The following is a 12951-nucleotide window of genomic DNA, read 5'->3' as shown; positions in this document are numbered from 1 at the left end:
GGGAAAAATATCACTCAAAAGTCTGAAACTGGCAGTTCTAGAGCAAGTATTCACAAAATACTTAAAACATAGGTGTTTATATCTACATGTAGCCTAAAAAAAGAAAAATGAGACTCATAATTTGAATAGTTTGACCTGCTGTAAGCTCTAAAATTGTCACTAAATATCCCTCAAAGTACTGAACATGTATACATTTTATTAAGAAATTACATGTAATTTAAATACATTCATGAATTTGATTCACTGAAGCATGTATTACCAAACTACTACCAAAAAAAGTTGACCCCCCCCCCCCATAAGTCACTATATTATTCGCACACTGGCTTCAAGGTAAACACTGTGTACTTATTTTGAATCACAACTTTATGAGCAGGAACCTATCTAAGCAGTCGGCTTGAAAAATCTTCAGTTTAATTTAATACAAACAACACAAAATGAAAACAAGAACAAAACAATCAATGTAGCTGCTATAAACAGAGAGATTAGCATCTGATACCACAATCGATAGCTCGAATGCTGCATCTAAAACAGCTTCTGCTATTTACAAAGGCACTCTCATGAAAGAAAGACAGAGGGGGAGAAAAATAAAAATGCGAAATGCGATCCGATGAGCAGAACATCAAGTTCGTCTGTCATTTTTTGTTGTCATTGTTCTTCACCCCTCCGTAGATCAAAGTAAGACCAGTAAACAGGCACCTGATACTGTAAAGACAGAGAATATGAATCAGTCAGTTTGAAGTATGGACGGAATAATGGAATCATTTCATTGAAATCCTGCCGAATTGAAAGAGATATATGATTCAACAGTGAGGTCTTGTGCTCTCTAACTCACCGTGGGACTGCAGATGTTGCTCTGTTGCCCAGAGACTGAATATTATGACATCACGCAGTAATGTGTTAAGCAAAATCATTTATTCTCATAGAACGCTACAGATGGGTTCTGGAGTTTCATTAATTTTCTCCATAGGGAAGTTGATTTTTTAACAATAAAAGATAAACCTTGAAAGCTGTGAGCTCTGAGGTTGTTAATTGATTGTATATGCTTTTGTTCAGCCCATCTGTTCACATTAAATCAACTTATTTTAAAACAATTGTGTTCAGTTGTGGAATTCATGCAGAAAAAGGCCTTTACCAGCAAGTATATCCAGATCTTTAGCTTAACCCACTTACATGCAGCACCATGAATGACATCGAATTGGTCTTCCAATGTTCTCAAAACACTGAATTATTTCTATGATCTACTCTAAAAATGATGGGTTTTTGTAATCCATTGTTTGGATTGCAGCTGCGAGACTTCTGACAGGGACTCCTCTGAGCACATATCCCCTGGGTGTTTCTCAACCACATTCCTGTAGGACCACCAGCTCTGCACATTGTCCATGTCTCCATAACCAAACACACCAGATTCAGATCATCAGCTCATTAACAGAGACTGAAAGACCTGTAATGGGTGGAACAGACAGAGTCATCCAAAACATCCAGTGCTGTTGGTCCTCCAGGAAGTGGCTAAGAAACACTGACTTAGAATACACTCTTAGAAATAAAAGGTACAAAATCTGCCACTGGGCTGCTACCTTTTCAAAAGTACAGTACAGTGTACAGTACAGTTGGACATTAGTGCCTTTAATGCTCACTTTTGTACCTCCTTCTTGCAATTTTCCACGAAAAGGCTGGGCTTGTTGTACAGATCACTTAGCGAACCACTATTACCACTAAACCCAATAGTGTTGTCGAAGGCAAAAGTAAAAGAAAAGTGCACTGTGAACACAGTTTTACCATGACTTCATATTGTTTTGATCTTTTTTGTTAAACCAAGGTTCACCCAAATCAAACTCAACCATTCTACATCACAAGCACAACACCTTATACGGGTGAACTACATACCTATTGAGTGAACTACATGCAAATTGACCACCCCAGAAATATAGTCCATGGAGATAGATAGTGAAGCAAATGTATTAGTTAACAAATAATAGACACTGTTAAGTTGTTTTGTGTTATTAATTTGTATTCTTAAGAATAAGAATAGTTTTTTATTCATCAATAATATGCTCCTGTAAAATATCATTAGTGTGAAAAGGAACAAAAAATCTGCAGTCAAACGTATGTTGAAGTATGTTTTGGCGGTTTAACAAAAGTGTAGGCTAAAGCACATATTTCCAATGAGCCCATGTTGCAGCATTTATTCTTTCTTGATACAACCATATTTGGGGTAGTAAACAGACTGAAGTTATGGTGGTATCTTTGAGTATGAACCTATGTTGGATATTACTCACCCACTGGAGGGATCCTCGGGACGAGCCGGTGCTTCCTTCTTCCTCCTCCATGTGCTCATGCTCTTCTCCTTCACTATGTGGAGTCTGATGGATGACCCTTCGCTCTGAGGAACATACAGACACATTGAGAATTAAAGCTATGAGTATATCAGATGACTTGTAGAGCCGGTCAGAAAGTAAATCTACCAATAAATCACATTCAGAACTAAATCTGTATTCAAGTCTGACTTCATTTCAGACGGGATATCTTTATTAATTATTGCTTTTAAAAATGAAAGCAGGACTGCTTATATATATATAAATAGTTATACATTTGAGGTAATGTATTTTCACTACTTTTTAAATACATAGTCATCTTCGTCTTGCAGAATCAATATGTTTAAGGTAAGGAAATCCGATTATTTATGTGCATTTGGATTCATCTGATTGGAAAATCATGTGATAGCTAATGTGGGACCAGCTGTGGTCAATCATAAGCATGTGATCCTCTCGAAATTAGTTTATAAATGTAATATAAACTTTGCTTATAATTTATATTTATTTAAGATAATTGCCACTTTTAATATATTTACAGTTGAAAGTTTTTTTCTTTCTTTCTTTCCTGACAGATAGGCTAAAAAATCTTCCAAATAAGTCACGTAGGCTGATTCAGAGTGCATGACAGCAAGTCTAGACTGCAAGTGAGCAATGTGAAGCAAGAAAAGTACACTGTTCCCATTATAAATCAACTGCAAACAGAACTGCATATATAGAGAAGTGTTCAAGTTTTTGCACGGAAACTATGCCCAGGTTAACTACAACAACAAACCCACTTTAACACCAACTAAAGTAATTAAAAACCAGCACCAGCTAAACAAAGCACAACAGAGAAAAAGCTTCAGTCAAATGATTAAAAAATAAAATATATGTAACTCTGTTTCTTCTGTATACATATATGTTACTTTATGTACCATTGCATAAGATATTATAGATTATAATATCTACAATATGTAAAATTACACATTTAAATGCATTTAAATAGCCTACAAATATGTGTCATATTAATATCATATTATATTGTTATTTTTTTTCTTTTTCAAATATTTCCCAAATGATGTTGAACAGAGTAAGGCATTTTTCATAGTATTTCCTATAATATTTTTTCTTCTGAGTAAAGTCTTATTTGTTTTATTTTGGCTAAAGTAAAAGTAAAAAAAAAATTAACAATTTTAAGGTCAATATTATTATATATTTTTTTGATTATCTACAAAACAAACTGTTATGTTTAGAAATGTCAAAATCTACAGCCCAACAACATATTAATTATTAATATAACATCACAGAAAATGAAAATGTATTCTTTTGTAAATGTACAAACATATTTTTATCAGCAAAACAGGTCTAAATAAAGTATTATTACTAACTATGTGTTCTCAAAACTTAGGGCTTCCGGTAGTACCTAGAAAAGCAAAGTCAAGTAAAGGAGGTCGAGCCTTCTCATTTATGGCTCCTAAACTCTGGAATAGCCTTCCTGATAACGTCCGAGGCTCAAACACACTCTCCCAATTCAAAACTAGATTAAAGACCTATCTATTTAGTAAAGCATACACTCAGTGCACCACTTAGCGGGCTTCCACACAGGTTCTGCATCTTGTTTATATACACTATGAACAGCGGCTACGCTAATTATTCTCTTTATTCTCCATTTCCACCTGGGGATACTCTTCCCGAGGCCCTCCGACTATGCAGAGTCACTGATTCGATCCAAGACCAACGACGAGATGATCCCAAGGTTTTCATATCCTGAGTAGCTACTGTGGTGGTCATGGAGGAGTGGAGAACATGAGACTGATTCCTGTGACGCTCCAGAGACAGACGAGTCTTCGCTGAGGCCAGCTTCCAGCCTCTGCCGCTGGGACCGCAGCTCTGCACAAGACGTTTGGCCAGCGGAGAAATTAAAATGGTCGTGCCCAGCTGAGTCTGGTTTCTCTCAAGGTTTTTTTTCTTCACTTTCGCCATTAGTGAAGTTTTATTTCCCTCTCCGCTGTCGCCACTAGCTTGCATGGTTCGGGATCTGTAGAGCTGCGCATCGTTGGATTTGCCCTTCAATATTTGGACTCTCAGTAGTGATTATTAAACCACACTGAACTGAGCTGAACTGAACTTAAACACTGAAAACTGGACTACACTGTTTCAATTTACTATGACCTTTTATGTGAAGCTGCTTTGACACAATCTACATTGTATAAGCGCTATACAAATAAAGGTGAATTGAATTGAATTGAATTCTCCCAAATGAACTTTTTGCTGTTGCTGTTGTTGTTGTTGTTGTTTTTGTTGTTGTTGTTGTTTAATTGGACAAGTGGGATTTGCAACCCATAAATTGAGAATAATTTATTATGTATCAAAGCAAAAAGTTAAATTGCAATATTAATTTTATTGAAATATAGTTTGAAATAGGAATGTCCAGATCCGATTACTTGATCGGAAATTGGGCCTGATCACACAGTTTCAGACTCGATCAGAATCGGACATTATCTCCTCATCAGGACTTGAATATATATATATATATATATATATATATATATATATATATATATATATATATATATATATATATATATATATACACACACACACACACATTTATATATACAGTTCAAGTTACATTTATTTATACAGTTGAAGTCCCCCTTTAGCCCCCCTTTTTATTTATTTATTTTTTTTATATTTTCCAAATGATGTTTAACAGAGCCATGAAAAATATTAAAATATTATTTACTGTCATCATGGCAAAGACAAAATAAATCAGTTATTAGAAATAAGTTACTAAAACTATTAGGTTTAGAAATGTGTTGCAAAAATCTGCTTTCTGTTAATCAGAAATTGGGGAAAAAAATAAACAGGGGGGCTAATAGTTCAGGGGGGCTAATAATTCTGACTTTAACTATTTATACATTCTCATGTTTGATATGACACATCTATAGTTATGCGGTGGCACAGAGTTAGACCTCTTTCTTGACTTCACACAGAAACATGACACGTGTGGCAGGACTTCACATCACATGCAACGATGGAAGCAGCTTGAAGCGGAGAGTGCGAGTATGTCTGCAGTCTGGAGTTATTATAAAGTTGATGATGACAACATTGCCATAGCAAACTGTGAGATATGTAAACCTGGGATTGCCTGCCGGGTATTTTAAGTTGATGTGCTATTTGTGTTTATATTAGATTTTTTTTAATATTTACTGTTGCACTGAAGTCCAAAAGTGAATAATTGATGTTATTTATAACTTGATTGTTTACGCTACCTCACAGAAGTGCTCTGTTTGTTAACAGAATTGTTGAATGTTGAAATAAGGTAAAATAAATAAATAATAAGGAACATTCTGGATCTGTTTCTTCGCTCTTCTTTATTCTTTTATTTATCTATTATAGAAGTATCGAATCAGGTTTTGGTATCAGTAGATACTCAAAATCAAATGACTCAGACTCTGATTGAGGGGAAAAAAAACCTGATCGGGACATCCCTTGTTTGAATTATACATAATTGTTCTTAATTAAAATATATACACTGCTGAAAAAAAATAAAGGAAACACTTGGAGTTACAGTGTATATTAAATATTAGGTCACTCTTTAGATTAGGGTTGGGGTTAGTGTTAGTTGACATGTACCTGCAAAGTTTGTTATAGTCAGTTAAACGTCTGTTGAAGGAGTAGTATCAACAGATATTAAGCAGACAGTCTACTAATACTCAAATAGACCATTAATATAAAGTGCTACCAATTTTTTTTTATTATTAAAAAGAAAAAAACACACTGTATTGTAACTTTATTGTCAATTTTAACTATTATTTTTAAAATATATAAATTGTAATATGTATTAAATAAAACCAAATGTTTTAGAAACATTTTCAAGCCGTTGAAGTCTGTCAAGACATTCAAGTCCTTGACAAAAAAAAAATGTCAGCTGTTACATTTAAAAGTTCTATAAGCTAAAGGTTATAATAATCTCACCAGTTGCATTTCCTGTGCGAGGGGCTGAAACGTGACAGGCTTTGACATAAAAGACCCGCTCACACAGCAACATTGTGACATAGGCTACATAATTTTTTCATATTACTTGCACTTGCATCATACAGTAGTCAGAAAGTGTGTGCAGATGTTTGCATGACAGTGTGCTGTTGTTGTGCCAGAAGGAAAAAAATCTCAAATTGGTTCAACACATAAATAAAAAGATAAATGTGTTTCCAGGAATGAATTTAAGTGGTGTACACGCTAAAAAAGGCTGACAAAAGGCTAATTTTTAATTTATGTGTATAGTTGAAATCCGAATTATTAGTCCTCCTGGATTATTAGCACCCCTGTATATTTTATTCCCCGATTTCTGTTTACCGGAGAGAAGATTTTTGCAACACAGTTTTAAACATAATAGCTTTAATAACTCATTTCTAATAACTGATTTATTTTATCTTTGCCATGATGACAGTAAATAATATTTGACTAGATATTTTTCAAGACACTTCTATACAGCTTAAAGTGACATTTAAAGGCTTAACTAGGCTAATTAGGTTAACTAGGCAGGTTAGGGTAATTAGGCAAGTCATTGTACAATGATGGTTTGTTCTGTAGACTATCGAGAAAATATTGCTTAAGGTGGCTAATAATATTGACCTTAGAAATTAAAAACTGCTTTTATTCTAGCCGAAATAAAACAAATAAGACTTTCTCCAGTAGAAAAAATATTATAGGAAATACTGTGAAAATTCCTTGCTCTGTTAAACATCAAAAATAAATCAATAAAATTCACTGGAGGGCTAATAATTTGGACTTCAACTGTATTACACTTTCAACCCAACAGTTCTGACACATTTGGTTATGGTATCCCAGCATATTTGATTGTAATAAGCCTAAGAATTATTACAGACCCTTTAATGAGCTCCAGTTTTTCAGCAAAACTGAAGTATTGTGATGATAAAACAGTGCAGTAAACGTGCATGGGCTGTCAGTATTGAAATGTACCTGTTTTTTTACAGTTCCTCATCTTGCAGATGCTGAAGGCCAAACATAGGGTCAGTAGGCCGATGGCGGAGCCCAGAGATAAAGGCAGGATGTTATCTGACAGCCAGTTTTGGGTGCTCGTTGTCTTAGTATCTGGAGACCGGTCAGAATCTTAGAGTGAAAGAATAGATTGAATTAGATGAACTGAATTTATTGTATGACTTCATTAATTATGTTTTTTTTAGTGTTGAGGTTTGTATAAAAACATGATTTGGTGACAGAAGAATATTACCATTATCAGAAGTTGTATTTAGTTCACAAATGCTGACAGATACATTTGTTCCGGTGCCGTTCTTCTTTACCAGGAGTGGTATATCTTGAGTCACTTCACAAACATAATGACCTGTATGATTATTCAGTATGTTTATGAGGTGGAGAGTTGAACAGCTCTTTATTTGATGCTCTCGGAGTTCCTGCTTTGGATCTGAAAGTTTTGTTTCATTGATGTACCAAACAACTTTAACGCTGTGTGTGGATGTATTCCAGCAGCAGCTGATTTGAGCAGATTCTCCTTCATTCACAGTGATGCTGGATGGACTCTGATTGACACAAAAATTACTTGAACCTGCGAGAGAAGCAAAAACACATCAACATTGATTTTGTAGAAGCTTGTACACTAAAGCATGCACTCTGAAAAATGCTGGGTTGTTGTAAGCCAACGTTGGGTCAATTATGGACAAACCCAATATTGGGTTAATTTGAATAATTCACTTTAAATTACACACTGATTGGGTTTGTCCATATTTGACCAAGAGAGTAGCTTCAGGGTGTTCTCCATTAATAAAAATTATTCCTCCCAATTATTACACTCTAAAAATCGCTGCATTGTATTAACCCAACATATGTCAAATATGGGCAAACCTAGTGTTGGGTTAATTATTTTCCTTCATTCATTCATTCATTCATTCATTCATTCATTCGTTTTTTCTTTTCAGCTTAGTCCCTTTATTAATCTGGGGTCACCACAGTGGAATGAACCGCCAACTTATCCAGCATATGTTTCATGCAGCAAATGCCCTTCCAGCTGCAACCCATCACTGGGAATCACCATACACACTCTCACATTCACACACTTTGGACTTGTGGGGGGAAACTGGAGCACCCCAGAGGAAACCCACGCCAACACGAGGAGAACATGCAAACTCCACACAGTAATGCCAACTGACCCAGCCGAGGCTCGAACCAGCAACCTTCTTGCTGTGAGGTGTTAGTGCTACCCACTGCGCCATCTCGCTACCTAATTGTTTTCAATATAATTTAAATGACATTTTTTAACCAAATAGTTGAGTTTGTCTATATTTGACTGGGTTATAACAACCCAACATGTTCTAGCATCAGAGAATATTTTCTATTACAATAAGCAAACTAAATACAAATTTGTTAAAATGGTGTGTGAAAAAAAGTTTTACTCTAAATAAATTTTGTTGTATTAATCCAACATGCAGTCAAATATGGACTAACCAAACATTGTGTTTTGTTTGTTTGTTTTTGTTGTTGTTGTTGTTGTTGTTTTTTCAAATAAATTGAAATGGTACTTTTTGAATTTTACATTTGCATCATAAAGTAGTGTGTGCAGATGTTTGCATGACGGTGTGCTGTTGTTTTGCCAATTGGAAAAAATCTTTTTGGAAATAAAAAGATACATGTGTTTTCAGGATTGACTGACGTGGTGTACACACTAAAAATGATGTTGGGATTTTATAACACATATTTTATTATTTTATATATATTATCTTTTATTATTTACACAAATTTCAGATATAGACAAACTCAATGGTGGGCCAATATTTTCAGTTCAATTTATATTACACTTTTCAACCCAACAATTTAGTTTGTCCATATTTAAACCAACGTTTGGTTATAACAACCCATACTTTCTTAGAGAGCAGCTTCCAAGATTTATTTCCATTACAGTAAGAAAATGACTTTAAAAAAATAATTCAAATCATGAGTACATTTTTTTTCGGTTATTACACTCTAAAAAATGCCTGGTTGTAGTAACCTGACATCGGGTCAAATGTGGACTAACAATGTAACTTTATTTTTTAATGACATTTAAATTATACTTTTAACCCAATGGTTGCATTTGTCAATTTTTGACCCTATGTTGGGTTAAGACAACCCAGCATTTCTTAGAGAGTAGCTTCAAGGAAATTTCCATTACAGTAAGAAAAATAAATAAAAATTTGTTCAAATTATGTGTAAAAACTGTGGCTTTTTCCTCACAGTATTGCACTCTAAAAATTGCCTGGTTGTATTAACCTGAAATTGGGTCAAACATGGACTGTTATTTTCTTTTCTTTTTTTTTCAATTAAATTTAAAATACACTTTTAACCCAAAGGTTGGGTTTGTCCACATTTGACCCAATGTTGGGTCAAGACAACCCAGCATTTCTCAAGAAAGTAGTTTTTTTCCATTACAATGAAATAAAAAATAGTTTTTAAAAAAAGTATAAAAATTGTAGGGTTTTCCCTGATTATTGATGCCAGTTTATATTAACCCGTCATTGGGTCAAATGTGGACAAATCCACCATTGGGTAAATTTGTTTTTCAATTAAAATTAATATAAACTTTTAAGGCCAATGGTGGAGTTTGTCCTTTTAAGACCCAATGTTGGGTTAAGACAACACTCTAAAAACGCTGAGTTGCATTGGGTCAAATTTGGACTATGCAACATTGGGTAAATCTTTGTCATTTGTATTTAAATGATGTTTTTTACTCCAGTGGATGGATGTGTCCATATTTGAACCAAGGTGGAGTTACAACCAACCAGCATTTTTCCAAATGTAAAAACTCCTATAGATGGAATACATCTTATATTATGCTATAGAGAATTATTATTATCATTTTGCTAAATCGATTTTGAAGGCTACTCTTTGAGGAATTAGATTTTGACGAATTTGATCTTTGATTATTAAAAACAAAATGTGCATTATAAAGGTGTGAAACCATGAACATAAAACCACATTGTTGCGGATAAAAATGTCAAATATAGTATGCGATAACAAAATAAAGAAAATAAAGTCTTATACAACCTTGACAAAAACCTTAATTTCAAGATCCAAATATCAATTGAAACATTTTAACACGAACTGCTTGTGCTAATAATGTCTACCAATGTTACTGAGTGACCAAATTTATTTATTTTTTACTTTGTTGTAAATGTAGAAATCTTCCACTGACTCTAAAAATATTATTAGATACCTGCTTTTTTGTATTATTTTAATTGTTAATTCATTGTGGTTTATTCCAGTTTGATTCTTTGTAATCTTTGGTATAATCCACAGTTTCTGAGTAAAAAAAAATATACTTCAGAAAATCAGGCATCCACTATCATCCAATACATTGCATATACAAAAACATAAACACAAAGTCACTCCAAATACAGAAGGAAAATGAAATCAAATATGATTAAACACAATATTGAGGTTTTTTAATTATTAAATTTATATCATACTTTTTACCACAACTAGTGGGGTTGTCCATATTTGACCGAACAAACCAGCATTGTTTTAGAGAGAAGTTTCAGGGAATTCTTCTTTAATAAAAAAGTAAAAATCATGTGTAAAAAATATTTTATGTATTATTATTATTATTATTATTATTATTATTGCACAAATGTTTGTAATCATCCTACATATGGGGTCAAATGTGGACTAACCCAACATTAGATTAATTATTTTCATTAAAATTGAATGCCACTTTTTAGCCAAATGGATGGGATTGTATATATTTGAACCAACGTTGGGTTAAAATAATCCAGAATGTCTTAGCTGCAAGAAATTTTCCATTGCAGTAATTAAAAACAAAAAAATTATAAACTCACATTCGCTCCTAATACAGAAGGAAAAAAGACTGTATTATATCATTACAGTATACCCAATGCCATTTACATCTAAGTCTACACTAAAATACTGGTTTTCACAAACAAAGCAGTTAAAACAAGTGAAAGCGTTTAACACTGTCAGGGGGTTGATGGTAAAAAATAAAAATAAAAATTGACCATAAAGTAGTAGCATGCAGTGGTAGCGTTATAGTGTATACAGTCAACTTTATCAAATGAAATGAGTGTAGTTAACTCAAAATTGACTGAAAGTTAATTCTACTCATTTGAAAAGAGTTTTGAACTCAGTGTTGAAGGTAATGAGTTAATTAAATACCTCATTACTTCAACTTAAATGGAGTAAGTTCACAGTACTCAAACGGTTCGAGTTGCCTTAACTTATTGGGTTTTACAGTACTCAGTTGGTTTGAGTTATCCTCATTTATTGGGTTTTGCTGTGCTCAAATTGCTTCATTTACTTAAATGGATTAAGTTCACAGTACTCGGTTTCCTCAAACGGTTTGAGTTACCTTAACTTAGTGGGTTTTACACTGTAGGATCATAACAAAGCAGAAGAAAGTTTCATAATTTGGAGCACAATTCTGCACACTGTTAACATGACAGCTATTTATTTTTATTTTAAATGACAGGTTAGACCAGGGGTAGGGAACCTATGGCTCGGGAGCCACATGTGGCTCTTTGACTAAAAATATGTGGCTCTCCAGCTGTTTTTATTCAATAATATTTCAGATTTTTTTTAAACAGGACTGTTACTAGAAATCAGTTTCCTATTGAAAATACAATTACAATTCCCTTTATATTGTATTTTCTATAGCAAAATGAATAAACTCGGTTTACAATAAAAGGACGTTTCAACCAATGCGCATATGTGGTGCTGTGGTTAACTTGAATCGCGACAACAATAAAGGGCAAGTTATATTACTTACATTTCTATGGTAATTTACATTTCTATTGTAACCCCACAAACGTAAATTCAAATATTCATGAGTGACTATGGCAAAAAATAAATAAATAAAAAAAATTTAAATCAGTAAATTGTCCTTTCTTTATACATTATGATGCATCATATTTGTTTATTTTTGAGTTGTACACGGACATAAAAAATGCTTTTGTTGATAAATAAATAAAGGTTTTGTTATATACACACACCCCATATGGCTCTTTGAAAAACAGATTTGATTAAAAAAAAATCTGAAATGGCTCTTTGCTGAAAAAAGGTTCCTGACCCCTGGGTTAGACCATTATACTGTTCATGTTAATGGCCAATTGTCTTGTATTGCAGATATAAAATAATCCAAAAAGCATCATAAATGCCATCTTCTGAATGCAGGAAGTTATTTCTGAGTTATTTTTTGTTATACTAATACCAAACAGTGTCTTCCAAAAGCATTTTCCAGTCATAAAGTTGTTTCTTACCTCTCAAATAAAGGTATGACATGAGGAGCCCGAACAGGAGTCTGGAGGAAAACTTCATTTCTGAGCGGCTGCTGAGAATCTGAACAGTGCTCTACTCCCACATCTCAAGCTGACACAACAGACACACACTCGTACTTTCTGATTTCACCCCCCACAGCACTAATTTTGTCACTAAACCACAAAAGTCTGATCTCACAGTGGAACCACCCCGGACACACAGAGTACAAAAACACAACTACAAACAGGAAAAAAAAAAACCTATGCACACATAAAACATTATCATCTCTGATGCATTTTCAGAATATACTGACAGTAACTGCTAACCAATAAGAGTCTGCAAACAAGCTATGATACAGGAAGTGACTTCACAAATC

At 33.7% G+C, this 12951-nt stretch overlaps 1 protein-coding gene across 1 annotated transcript; it reads right to left on the bottom strand.

Annotated features, from left to right (window-relative positions):
* Positions 1-288: 288 nt before the first annotated feature.
* Positions 289-12826, bottom strand: LOC130214603 (uncharacterized). The gene is made up of 5 exons (XM_056446379.1): positions 12578-12826; positions 7549-7881; positions 7278-7427; positions 2277-2380; positions 289-702 (listed from the first exon to the last, which is right to left on the bottom strand). The coding sequence occupies exons 1-5, from the start codon at positions 12633-12635 to the stop codon at positions 646-648; spliced, it is 702 nt and encodes a 233-aa protein (XP_056302354.1). The 5' UTR covers positions 12636-12826; the 3' UTR covers positions 289-645.
* Between the last annotated feature and the right edge of the window lie 125 nt (positions 12827-12951).

This window comes from Danio aesculapii, chromosome 21, assembly GCF_903798145.1.
Source record: "Danio aesculapii chromosome 21, fDanAes4.1, whole genome shotgun sequence".
Classification (NCBI taxonomy): domain Eukaryota; kingdom Metazoa; phylum Chordata; class Actinopteri; order Cypriniformes; family Danionidae; genus Danio; species Danio aesculapii.
Note: the sequence above shows the minus strand (reverse complement) of the source record. Positions and strands in the feature narration are given on the sequence as shown.